Below are 13,518 nucleotides of genomic sequence, written 5' to 3'. Positions count from 1 at the left end.
TTTTTCATAAGTTCATAATCAAACTGAACATTATTTTCCAGCATTCATTGAAATTAGATATAATTAGAAGTGGCTGCCAGAGTATATGTATCTTCGGTTTCCATTTGTGCCTCATTTCTTTTGGTTGTAACCACAAAATGGACTGAGACTGACCAAATGGCTCAAACGGAGACGGAGACGGAGACGCAGACGGAGAAAAAACATTTTGCTAAATGCAGTTTGGCTTGAGATTAGTGCGAGTTGATTATTTACTTTGGCTTCAAGTTGTGCAATGCAAATAAACGGAGAGAGATGGAGATGGGAATGGGAATGGGAATGGACAACGAGAAGGAGAAGGGACACAGGAGGCTAACCCAGCGAGACAGCCGCAGCAGCATTATTATGTTAATGGCAACGAAATGCAGTTGCATTTTGCAGTTTATTCAGCGCTGAACGTGTTGCCCATGCGGGTCGTAAATCCCCAACTCCAACTCCATCGCTGACTTCGAATTTACCTCTGACTGGAGGCAAACAGTCACCCGTGCAGAGAGACCACAGACCCGGCGATGCATGTTGATTATTTTTATTGCAATTGACAAAACTCCGAGAAAATGCCAATGCAAAAAAGAAATCAAAAAAGAAACTCTGGCGGCAGCGAGTAATTCTTTTGTAATTGACCAGCTGCCGTTTTGCTTGTATATCGCTCTGTCTTTCTTTGCTGTTATTTTTTAAGGCCTTTTGCCATAAACTGGCTGTCACAAATTATTTCAAGTAAAGAAGGATTTCAAATGGGTTCGGTGGCGTCTAAAAGGAGATCCAATTCCAGCCCAATTGCCATGATTTCATGGCGTACAAAATTAATTCAAATGATCAGATATCGATTGATGATCAATTCCCGTTCCCACTCCCTTGGCAAAGTCTGTCATTAATTTCGACGTTTTTGTCCCAAATATTTTTGGCCCGTGCATAAATCTTCCGTCAACGCGGGTGATCTATGGATTCCCCACAAGCTCCTCATCCATCCACACACAAAAGCGCATTCCATGATTGATTATATTTTCATAATTTATTCATTTGGCACCCACGCAGGCCAACAAATATAAAATGGAGAAGAATCCCCATCCCATAACAGATGAAATTTGTGAATATTTGACAAAATCAATAAATTATAAGAAAATTATTATGAAAAGATAGGCAGAGAGTGAGAGAAATAGCTGCCAAATGACGAGAATGGGAAATGAGGGACACGCAAGTACTCGTAGAGTGAAAGAGAGAACGAGAGCTGCACCCGCATTCGCTTGCATAAAAAGACAGCGTAAGAGCGGAGCGGGGCATAGAGTGCGTAGAGCGAGAAGAAAAATGATTTCTGCTGAGTCAAGATAACGCACACAACGGCAGCGAATGAGCGGGTGGAGCGGGCGAGCAAGAGATGGACGACTATGAGTCCCGTGGACTTTATCATGTCTGAACAATCGTTCGATTCGATTATTAACCCTCATAAATAGTTCCCCCTCAACACCGTCTCTACCTCTGCCCCCTGCCACTGGCTTAACCCACAGACTTGTGTAATCGAGGCAGCGGCCTGGGCTTCTCCACGTTATACTCTAGCAAAAGGGTATCATGGGTGGTTTGGGAAGAGTATTTTACTGATTAATATCTACATATGTAGATCCTTTTTATTGCTGAACAACTAACTTAAATGGATCAACAACAAATCAATGAAATACACAATTTATTTTCTTTAAAAATTATACAGTTTTTGGCAACATTCAGTTCTCGTTTGCATTGCAGTTCCCTCCACACCCCTTCCTGTGACCATCCTCTAGTAAATGTTTTTCAATTTTCATTGTGGTTAGCATTAAGTTGTCTTCTTTTTTTTGCTCTTTATCGTGCAAGTTCATGCTTGTTGTTGTTTTGCGGCTTTTCGTTCGAAACAATATAGAAGGAAGCTGAAAAATGCTTTATCATCGGCTCGAGGCATGAGGTCGAAGTCGAGGCTCAAAAGAGGTTCGGCGGCTCGCCTTTTGTTGGCTTATTGAGCCATAATAACTGCAACATTGTTTGTTCTTTCTTTCGCTTTTGCTGCTTTAGGTTTTCCCCATTTTCCACATATCATTTTGTTTTTGTTGCTGATTAATCATGATATTCTGTGCGTTGCCAGGCAGCTGTTCGTATGAAAGTTACTTGCGTTCTCATCTATTTTTTGTGGTTAATATTTTGATAACTGAATTAGGCTTCGGGTTTTCTTTTTTTTTTTTTGAGTTTCGTTGATCAGAAATTATGCATGCATTCAAGTAAAATAGCTGGAAGGGAACTCCCAACTTAGGACACATGAGGGAAAGCAAGAAGGCATCACTTTTCCTAGCTGAACTGCATTGGACAACCTGTTTTAGCATTTCCCACAACCATAACACAACTGTTCCATCCTCCAAGTTGGTTTTTCCGGCGTCACATATCCCTCAAAACTCTTCCACATTCCCATTTCCAAGTACTACCTCTTGTTTTAGATATCTCCGACCCATCTGCTCCCCAACTCTTCTGCAGCATAATACAGACGACTCATCATCAGCTGGCAGCCGTATCCTGTATAAATACGACTGCCATCCACCTAACCAATTGCCTACTCATCATTTTTCACAACACGCCAAAGGCGCCCGCTTATTCTGTCAAAAAAAATGTATTTTTGTAAAGTAACAAACGAAAAGGTGACCGGGCTAATGTCCTGCGCCATCCCACCATTATAATTTCTGCCCTCTCACTGACTCGAAAAAGAATGTTATAAATCATTCGCTTGGGCCACATTCTTAATAGAGATGTGGCCCTGTGTTTTATATCAAGCTCTTATTTAGGGGTCGATTGTGGTTGATTTTTTTGTGGCTGGTTTTTCGCTTAATTAGATGTCAGAGCTAGTTGGCAATTTTGAAAAGGGTTTTGCCCGAAATGTTTACTCTCTTGTAATCTTTTAATTAGCAAACATAACTCTTTCGGCCAACCCTGTTTAGGGCTCCGTTTAGGCATCTTCTTGCAGGTGAGTAAACTTTGCGGAGGGATACCTTGTTATCCCGCCACATGACAAGGGGAATCGAGTGAGAAAGCTTTATAATCAACGATGAGAATCGAGGAGAAGATACATTTATCGAGTCAAATCAACTGAAAATCTTTTCACACCCAGAGATACAATAGAAGTGGCACCCGGACAGGGAGGGATTTCCTTTTTTTTTCACTTCGCTTCGGGCCAAACAAAGCGGTTTTTGTGTATTTGAGTGACAAAACCGCAAGAGAAATTGACTCACACCCACACCCATCCACATTGAACGCCAATCCGCCATGGAAAAAACTTTAAAGAACCGAAAAACCAAGAACATTGTCATCATCATCATCATCGTAGTCATCATCAGGCATCTGGCATCCCGACATTTCCTTCCGCTTGTTAGAAGATGTTTTTTTTTTGGGGATGGGGTGGCAAGGATGGGCTTTCTTTCCCGTTTTGAGCAAAGGGTGGGTCTTGCTGAAACACTGTAACTTACTCAAGCATATGGTTGGGTTGCTTATTTGGCTTTTGAAGCCCCCATGATTGATGGATGGATGGCTCTGCTAAGGTCCGTTTCAAGCTCCCAAATATACCTTCCCCTTTGCACCTGTTGTCGCACCAGTAAGCTGAAAAAGTTGTTGAAAAGTCTGCCCATGCGATGGGGGAGAGAGCTCTATAAAAGTAGAATAGCCCTAAGGGAAATATGCTTCATGGGGGATTGTTATTTCCTTTTCCTGTTGGGATTATATATGGCAAAAAGATATCGGAATATGAAGTTAGACTTGTATGCGTCTTGTATCTGAGCGTTGAATGAAAGCTATAACTTTGAGTTACGTTTCTCAGCAAGTTTCCCACTTATGCTTGACAATTTTCTAAGCTTAAAACTTATTGTTCCATCAGAACCGTGAAGCAGCAACTTTCTTTGGACTTCAATCACAGATTCTCATTGAAATTTTAGATACTTTTTTGTGTAGAAAGAAACTCAAATGTCATATCGAATGTCAGTTGTATAGCAAGTGCAGCAATTCCTAAAGAATGCATTGGTTTTACCTCTACCGTTTTGTACATTTCTACATTTGTTCGTTCTACTTTCACTTTCCGGCAGCCTTCACTCGCTGCTTGAAACAGTACCGAAGGAACATTGAGAACTCCCGACATGGAAAACATCTCTAAACCCCTAAACAAGTTGCGTCACAGAGCACGTCAATGTCAAAGTTTGACAGATGCCAGTGCCACACAGAGAAGAGTGGAGGGGAAAGGAATGAAGGAGGGCAGCAAGAACGGATCAGAGCAGCGAAAAGGAGTGGAGAGGAAAAAACCAAAGCATGGATTTACTTTTATTTTATTACCGTCATTGTGCTGCTCTACCTCCCCTTTGTCCATAACGAGGGGAATCTCTTTTGCTGTGTGTGTGTGTGAGGGGGGGGGGGGGGGGGGGGGGGGGTGAAAGTGGGTTGCCGTTATGTGGCTTTAACGTAAGGATACATATCCAGGACATGGCGTTATCCCTTTTGCCAGTGACTGTGTGGCTCCTTTATCATCCATCTATGTTCGTCTCTGTCTTCGCTACTCTCACTCTCTCCCTTAAGTTTTCTTATCTACTGTTTAGTCAGGCTGCAGGGCAGCAGGGGGGGTGTTGGCTGTGGGTGTTGGTGTAGGGGGAAAGGGAAAGTCTTCGACTTTGAGCTTTTTGGCAAGTCGTAAATTAAAAATGGCTTAATATGTAAATCCTTGTCTCTCTTCCTCACACAGTCGCCCATCTACCTCTCCCGCTCGCCCTCTCTGTGCCTCTGTCTGACTTCCGATTAGTTTTGTGGATATTTCAGCTTATGCTTGTCCCTGTCGTCGCTTCGCTTCTCTATCTATCTCTATGCCTCTGTCTGTATGCTCCCATTGTGGGGTTAATGCTTTTCTCCGTACCCTTTCGGCCACACATGTGTTTATTCTGGTTTTTTTCTTTACTGTTATCCTGGAATACTGTCCAGGACAGTGATATGACTTAGATATACATAAGGGGTGTGTGTTGTGTGTTGTGTGTTGTGTGTTTCCATTAGTCAACACTCCTGAAGGCCTGGAAAACTCTCCGCCTGTGACAGCGTTCAAAGTTTGGGCAACTTTATGGCGAAACTTTTGCATGCACTTTGCATGGATTATTAAATTGGATGTTTTTAAAGTCACTTTTCGAAAAAATAAATGTAGGAAAAGCTCCAAAGTGTCATCAGTAAAAATGGCCACTTTGATGAGATGGGATTTGAATCCCCAAGTCCCTCCGTGGGTTTGCCACTTCTTCTACTATTTTATAGTTCAAGGTCCTTGACTTTATCTATGGCGTGGGGGGGGGGGGGCTAACATCATCAGTTGGCCCCACACTACTTGCCCCATAAATTAGCATTAATGGCCATTTTGCATCATTCCAATTTACCGAAATGGATTGCCATTAATTTATTCCCTCTGCAAATTGCAGTGTCATTTAATTTATACTTTTTCTGTGCTAACCAATTTGCATGGCTCTCTCAGCCCTCTCGTTCTATCTCTTACCCCCCAATACCATCTCTTTCACTCTCTTTTTATTTGCGTGCCCTTGTGTGAGTGCTATAATGCATTTTAGTAATTATTTTAGCTGGTGGTATTTTTTTTCACTTTTGTAAAAGAGTTTTCCCCGTCCCCGTCCCTGTCATTGGCAATTGGTGTGAGGAGAATGCGATTCTGGGGTAAAATTTCTTTGCCAACTTGGCCGTAATTAAATTGCCTTTATGGCTTTCCTAGATTGAAATTAACGATTGTAATTTATCAAATTAAAATGCACATATTATATTTGCACTTATGCATTTATTTGAGCTGTAATTTGCATTGTAAAACTCAATGATATAATTGCGATTGCGGTCCAATTATAGCATTTTATTGACATTCCCTGATAATCGATAATTCCACACAAATATCCAAATGAAGAGCTTCATTTGTGCATGGGATAAGTCAATCGTCGCAGGGATATCGGCCGCTGGATGCGAAAAGTGCATAACAGATCCTGATCGATTGACATCATGGCCCCCGCATTGTCAAACTGCCCGCAATAGTTGGGCGCCGAGAAGATGGTGATGAGCTGCCGCTTGGCAAAGAACTCGTAGCCATCCTCGACGACCTGGTGGCCGCGGCACATGAGGGTGAAGTGGAAGCGGAGCATGAACGCGGTGACCACATCTGCGCCAAAGGTGTGGCTTACACCGCGATCGTTCGGCCGCCAACCGTAGTTGACAAAGTCCGGATCGGACCAGAGCAGATCGCACAGCATCCCGGACTCGGGTATGTCGCAGGGGCGCGCAATGTTTCGGATCTGATCGAGGCTGAAGAGGTCGGGACTGAGGCCGCCGTGGCAGCAAAAGATGGCGCTCCCAATCACCGCAGCGATGGGCAGACAGTTGTAGCAGTCGACGAAGGTGCGCCACATCTTGACCGTGAAGCGCCGCTTGCACTCATCGAAGAAGCCGTAGACGCGGTTCAGGTTGGAGGACTCGTGATTGCCTCGCAGCAGAAAGAAATGATTTGGGTAGCGCACTTTCAGTGCCAACAGCAGAGTGAGCGTCTCAATGGAGTTCTTGCCGCGATCCACGTAGTCGCCCAGTAGCAGGTACCGTCCCTCTGGTGGATATCCACCCGCCGCCAAGTACTTCAGCAGATTCCCATACTGTCCGTGGATATCGCCCAGTACATTCACGGGCGCCTCAATCTCCAGCAACGCCGGCTCTTGCAGCAGCACTCCGCGAGCCCTAAGACACAGTGTCTCCAGATCCATGGCCGACAGCTGGACACCGCCCGCACCATCGCCCATCTGCGTGAGCTTCGCTATGAGATGGTCCAGATACTCCGTGCCGTTGCGTGGATGGGAGAAACGCCTGGGCCCGATCAACGGGTTGTTAGTCGTGGCACCCACTGTTAAATGGCCCGATGGACTGCTCTGGACAGACTGTCGCCTCGTCCTCACCGGTGGGGACCCTGGCAGGGCGTTGTGGTTGAAGTTTTCGAACATTGGAAGCGTTGGGTACCTTCGCCTTTTACGTCCGTCTGTCTGTGTTTTGTTTGTAGATTCGTCTTTAAAGTGTTATCAACTTTTCTGACGTAACAGTCAATGAGGAATTGTTGAATAAAAAATCTTTCCCTTACCCACTCCATTAATCTCTTAGAAGTTCCTTTGACATTTTGTTGAAATCTCTTCTAACGAACAATAACAAGAAGTGTCACCGAGTACCTAACTGTCTTTCAATCAACTAAATTTTAGTCAGAACCCATCCCTGAACCCCCAAACCCCCTGTCATCACGTCCCTGCACCTTTGTGGGGGAAGCCATCACATCCGTTGCTTTTATTTTTCAAATCAACATAATGGACACTTTGCCCCACGGCATAGTCATCATCATCATCAGCACAGCAACAACTTCCCTTTTGCTCTGAAACCCCCTCCAACTCCCCCGTAAGCCATGTTTCTGCCTAAAGCTTCTTCACGCCGCAAAACCCCTTTCAAGCGCCACCCTTTCTAAAGACTACCCTCTAAATCTTTCTAAGCTTACTCCCTCTGGCCATGGCCATGTCTGTGCATCACGTAAAAATACAAAGCCAACTTCAGTTTTTGGTTTTGACAGCAGAGGGGGAGAAAGTTGAAGTGTGGGTGGCCCGCACCCGCACCCTCTCAAAAATGCAGTCAGCCGGGATGGTTCTTTAGCCCCAAAACCTACCGCAGATGCAAATTTCTCTCTTTCTCTCACGTTCTCTGTCACTCTCATTCTGCACCGCTTTGGCTGTCAGTCAGTCATTCTGTCGCTCTGTCACTCATTAAACATTTTGCTAAATGCAAGCACGAGTGTTGTTGTTGCTGTTATTTGGATCCCAGTTGTCGTTGGCGTTGTTGCAATTGCTGTTGTTGTTGCTGTTGTTGTTGTCATAGCCAAGTGTCACAACAGTCACCCTGCATTTTGTTGATTTTACGAGCGAGCATGTGACGGACTGAGATTCTGCGAATGCAGCCGAGCAAACCCTGGGGAACCGACAGACGAGACCCATAAGAATGGGTATGGTAATGAGCAAGGGAGAGAGCGATGCCCTGCTAGGCGTTGTGGGAGCGAGAATGGCCATGCAGATCCGGGCGACAACTGCGAGGCGTGTGATTAGTAACGTACATATGACCCCCAGAGGCGCAACTCACTCCCCTTGCAATGCTAAACTAAACCCCGTTAAACTCCAACCCTGAATCCAACAAGTTGACAGGAAACATGTTCCCCCACCCCAACCCACCCCACCAACCAACAGAGATCCGCAACAGACTTTTGTTTTCTTCTTTAAAATGCACTTCTCTCTCCACAACAGCCGACGCCCGCAACTTTCGTTGTATTTCTCTATCTTCGTTCTTCTACTTCTCGTGTGTTTGTGTGAGTGTGTGCAAGTAAGCAAATATTTCACACGAAATATTAACTGCACTCTGCTTTGGACAGAGTGAACTGTGGGGCTGTGGTGGGGGAAGGGATGGCTATTTATAGCTGAGCTGCTACTGCTTCTGTTTTTAGGAGAGAGAAGGAGAGCAAACACAGATGGGATTCCTCAACTCTACATATATTTACTCTGCTCGGATCGGTTTCCAGCTGAGTTTTGCTTATCTAATGCACTTTCTCACTCCATACCCCCCCGCACGATCAGTGCGCTGCCCTATACCCGCTGTCACTCTTCTTTGCTTGCGCGCTGGTCTCCCTCTTTCTCTCTTTGGTTGTGTGTCTGGCTGCTCGCTCTTATCTTTCATGTTGTGGCTGTGGCTGTTGTTGCTGCCCGCACACATCGGCTCAGCAGTAGCCTAAGCATACTCGATCTCTATCTCCCTCTCACTTGTTTTGTTTGTCGTTGTAGTTGTTAATTGCTTGCCGCTACTTTCTTGCATTCTCTTCTCTCTCCACTTCGGTCTATCATATTCACCCCACCCGTGGCGTGGTTTTGCTGTTGTTGGTTTTTGCTTAATGGGTTTTTATTTGTTTTTGTATGCGAATGAGTGAGAGAGTATGAATGAGGGATGCCCCCCACTGCTGATGCTGACCATCGCTCCGCTCCTTCATGCACTAACTCTCTCCCACCCAATGTCATATTTGGCTATTTTCGCTCCCTTCTTTTCCATGTTCTTCGTGGTCGTCCCATGGGAAGTTTTACAAATGTTTTCAATGACAAGTGCTCTCTCTCATTCGGGCAGAGATTGACGTCCTTCAAGGGGGAGGTGTGAGGGGGCAGAGCAAGTGTGTGCTTCATTGGGGGGTGTGGCAGCGCTTATGTATGATTATAGTTCCACAATTGTTTCCATTTAAGTGGGCGTGGCATGTGCTGACTTTTTGCCTTTTAGCTGTGGTTATTAATTATTTTTTTTGTTTGGCTTTTTGAACTTTATAAAATTTGGTATGGGGCTACGCGTTGGGCAAATGCCAGCGGTCTTAGGAATGTAGTATTCATCCATGTTCTTAGTGCTTAAAATAATCTAAACCATAATCTTCCATTTCTCTTTACAGGTGAGCATCCCCGCACAATATTCCTTTAATTTCTGAGTGTGAGTACAATAGAAATATTCATTAAAAAAAATTCTTCTCCCCTAAGCCTCTTTTTCTTGATATTTTAATTGTTGTTTATTCTTCCTGGCTCCATAATCCAAACGAATACAAGTTACCCTTTGGCCAACATAACATACCATCAATCAAAGAGTCTTTGACCAAATATCAGCTGTCAAACTGGAAATCAATTAAACATTTATTGACACGCGAAATCTGGACATAAATATAGAATTTCCCCCGGCAATTTGATTCCCCCTACACAACAGCCATGCGATAACAATCGACAGAAAACATTAGAAACATCTGTATGCAATCGAAAAACATAATTAACATGGAATACGGATGGATGGAGGTTTTCATTTCATATTTAGTCATTTCGATTTTTGACATTTGCCATGGAATAGATGGATGCAATTTTTGCGGGCTCTGGGCTCTGGGCTCTGACTAATTAACACATTTATGAAGTGAAGTGACAAACGAACATGACATCGAAATGGGGGAGAATATACATACATACATATGTATACTATAGAGCCCACATATTGGAGGGAAACACCCATTTAGATAACCCCCGGATAGACGACTTTGGTTGATGTTTTTGTTGGAGTTGTAATTATGCGTAAACCGAGAGGGACAACTGTTGACATTTTCAATTGTGCTCATTTATGGCAAGCGACCCCAAAACTGTTTGCTAATTAAGCAATGAAATAGTTGCAGGCTGTGGTTATGAATGTTTTTAAGGGGGTGTAGGATAGATGCGGAGAGATGGAAGCGTAGCTGGATAATGGTAAAAGCTGATCAATGGATCACGAGGAAAACGGTTTCAAATTGTCAGACAGTGAAAGATGATCAAAGGTATGGTCTGGAAGGTGGAAGGATAAATCCTCTCCAAAACATTTGCATATTGAGACCCACACCCGAGCATATGTAGATCAGTGAGAAAACCAGAGAAAAAAAAACAGCATCCACTGCGCTGGGCGGACAGATGTACGGGCCGGTGCAGACGAGTGCCGCCAAAGCTTTTATAGCTGTCGCCGTTCACACAATGAGGAGCGGTACCCCTGATACCAAAATAAATATAAATCAGCCCCAGATAGGGGGATCTCGCCTCAGAAACTAAAGCCACCGGCGCTGTCAAAAAGCGAGACACAGACAGACAGAGAGAGAGAGAGAGAGAGAAAGTGGGGAGTTGGAATTTTGGGCTGTGATTTTCTTTTGTTTATTTATTCATTGATTTTAATACACTGCCGCCGCAGACAGAGAGCAGAGAGTGAAAAACTTCTTGTAAATGGAAATGCATTTTCCGATAAGGCATTGGAAATTGATTTTACTCCTAGCCCCAGCCCCACCACTCCCGAGACACCTCTGCCCATGCCCCAAACTACAACTCCAACTCCATCACTCTCTTCTGACTAATTGTGTGTGTGTGTGTGTGTGGTACCGCTCCCCGAGCCTGCCCCCACCCACTCTGACGATGGGTGGGCTTTTCTTCGTATTTGACTTCGTTCATTTCTATTGTTTAGATTTATCCGTATTGCCTTTTCATTGATTTCCAGCTGGTTGGGCCATTGCCTGTGAAATTCATTTCCCCTCACAACTGCATTTTCCAATGCCTTTTCTGGTGGCTGTTGTCCCTCGAGTTTTTTCTTGTCTTCTTTTTATGGATATTTTTAATGTTTTAATATTTATGGTTTTTAATGTTCCATATTTAGTGGCTGCCTACACGAGTCTCCCATTTCTTCTGTTGTTTGGCGGCCTGGTGTAGGGGGAAACTCTATTTTATAGGCTTGTTCCACAGCGGAAATTGATCGTAAAATCCACACACTGGCTACTAAAAAAGTTCACACGATGCATGCAGTCGGGGCAAGTGACAAAGTAGACTTTGGAGTAGGCTATGGGAGTAGCCAACTCCAAATTATGATTTTTCGTAATGAATGAGGAAGTAAAAATGTACATCTGTTGAATGCTGAAATGAAAAAGGGTAGAAGGTTTCATGATTTCATGCATAATCATTAATGTAGTTCATTCCTGTGCGGGAAATTGCATCATTCCATCCATACTACACTGACCTCTCGAAAGTCTGGCAAAGAAAACATTATTCTTTCATTTCTTTACTTACAAAATATTTCCTGAGCTTCTCCAAAGTTCCTTTCCTTTTATTTCCGTGGTTGAACCCATCAAACTCTCCCTTGGAGCTGCCGCCTGCACTTAACACAACCAAAGTGCAAACAATAGAAACACAGGGGGAAGAGAGGAGAGGAGAGGAGGCAGAAATGTTAGCCATAAAAGCAAGTGCAACACTTGATCAGCTTAAATCAAACAAAATGGGGAATAACATTTGGAGAGCCAGCCATGCTCTCAAGTCGAAGGAAACCCGAGACGTGTTCCCCAGTGGGGTAGTGGGTGGCGCTTTGGAAGTCATCTCAACACTCTGGCGTGCATGAATGGGTGGCAAACCTCGTACTTATTTTTTAGACATTATAGCACTTTACACTTTTCACACGCTAAAATAATATTTTCACAGGCCCCCAGACTGGCAGGAGGCAGGAGTCAGGCCAGTGTTTACACTACTCCATTTGGCTGCGTCCGCTTGTCCCACACTTTCTGCTCTCTTTTGCGGACTGTGCAAACAGCAGGCAACGAGAGCAAAACAAAAGCTCAGGACAACGGCGAGTGGGAGGGGGTGGTGGGCGTCACTGCAGAGCAGCACCAAATGTCAAGTAGCCGTCAATTGGGCAAATAGCGACATAGGCAGGAGAGAGCGTTGAGAGAGCAGCGGCAAGAGAATGGGTTAGAGGATAGTCCCAAAGCGGGGACTACACTTCAAGTGTTTGCATTTTTATCCTTGCCATCCACATCTCATGCTTTCTTTTCGCTTTTCTCTCTCAGTCTTTTCCTTCCTTTTTTGGTGTTTGCGCAAACAGTTTTACCTTCTGACTTTGTTGCCCTGAGGAAGGTAGCCCACCGCCATCCTTCCTTCCTTCCTTCCTTCCCTCCATTATTTTTGTTGAAAGGCTGGCACAAAAAGCGCTTAGCATGTTTACCGTTATGTACAGCCTCGCCACTTGAATTCGCCGCGTTGCATTAGTTCGCCGCATTTGCAGCATGGGACCGCTTGTAGGACTATTATTCACGCCCAAGTGCAAGCCGATGGCGCGTCAGGTGCGGGGGCGAAGGATGCGAGAGAGCACCGAGGGGGAAGTTCACAACTCTGCCGACGCACCTGCCTTGCCAATGTTTGCTCTGTTTGGCCCATAAACGAGCATTAACCGTTCGCCTTTGCCTACTACTCTGCATTTGGCAAACATTTTCTGCACCGTCAAAGAATCACGCACAGACACATACCCCCCGCCCACACCCACACACCTCATGCAAACAGTGGATATGGAGCAACCCTTGATATCGTAGGGTTGTCAAGTTTTTCTGTTACGCTGGCACTTTGCACCCTTTGATGGCATAGAGAAAGTGAGTTGACGCCCTCTTATAGCGAGCTAGAAGTCAAATTTAGGAAAGAAAAACACTTTATAGTAGCTGGGTATCAAGTTGAAGTTAGTTTCTCGGTAATCCACTCAAATCCTCAAGAAATTACTGCAACTTTGCTCTCATTCTTCATCCACTTTCGACCTGGTCACAGCTTCCAGCTAATTACTTGATTATCTGCACAAATCCCAGCAATTAATTGAGTCTTACATGCTTCAATAATCCCTCAAAAAAGAACCTGATCTCAGGCAATGAGTAAAATGTAATTAATACAAAAGAAACCAAGAAAAAACAGTAAAGAAAGTCAAACTCGGTGGGGACAAGAGACAGCATCAGTTTCCAAGCAAGGGGACGAGACGTGTTGATGTTCATTTAAGTTAATACTGATTAATGCTGTCAAATTAACTACGAAATTAATCAATGTCCGAGTATGTAGAGCAAGTGGCACGAACAGCAAAGTA

The 13,518-nt window shown here is 44.4% G+C and overlaps 2 protein-coding genes across 2 annotated transcripts in view; one reads left to right on the top strand and one right to left on the bottom strand.

Annotated features, from left to right (window-relative positions):
• Positions 1-13,518, top strand: part of LOC117580295 (leucine-rich repeats and immunoglobulin-like domains protein 3) — an 82,491-nt gene that overhangs the window by 4,883 nt on the left and 64,090 nt on the right. The gene's annotated exons all lie outside the window — the stretch shown is intronic.
• LOC117580314 (serine/threonine-protein phosphatase alpha-3 isoform) lies at positions 5,930-7,109 on the bottom strand. Its single transcript, XM_034266813.1, has one exon. The coding sequence runs from the start codon at positions 7,032-7,034 to the stop codon at positions 5,964-5,966; it is 1,071 nt and encodes a 356-aa protein (XP_034122704.1). The 5' UTR covers positions 7,035-7,109; the 3' UTR covers positions 5,930-5,963.

Source organism: Drosophila guanche, unplaced genomic scaffold (assembly GCF_900245975.1).
Source record: "Drosophila guanche unplaced genomic scaffold, DGUA_6, whole genome shotgun sequence".
Lineage (NCBI taxonomy): Eukaryota > Metazoa > Arthropoda > Insecta > Diptera > Drosophilidae > Drosophila > Drosophila guanche.
This window is presented reverse-complemented; position numbering and strand designations above follow the sequence as displayed.

Excerpts from the sequence above, each read along its gene's own strand:
- LOC117580314 (XM_034266813.1), bottom strand. The coding sequence starts at position 7,034 with ATGTTCGAAAACTTCAACCACAACGCCCTGCCAGGGTCCCCACCGGTG.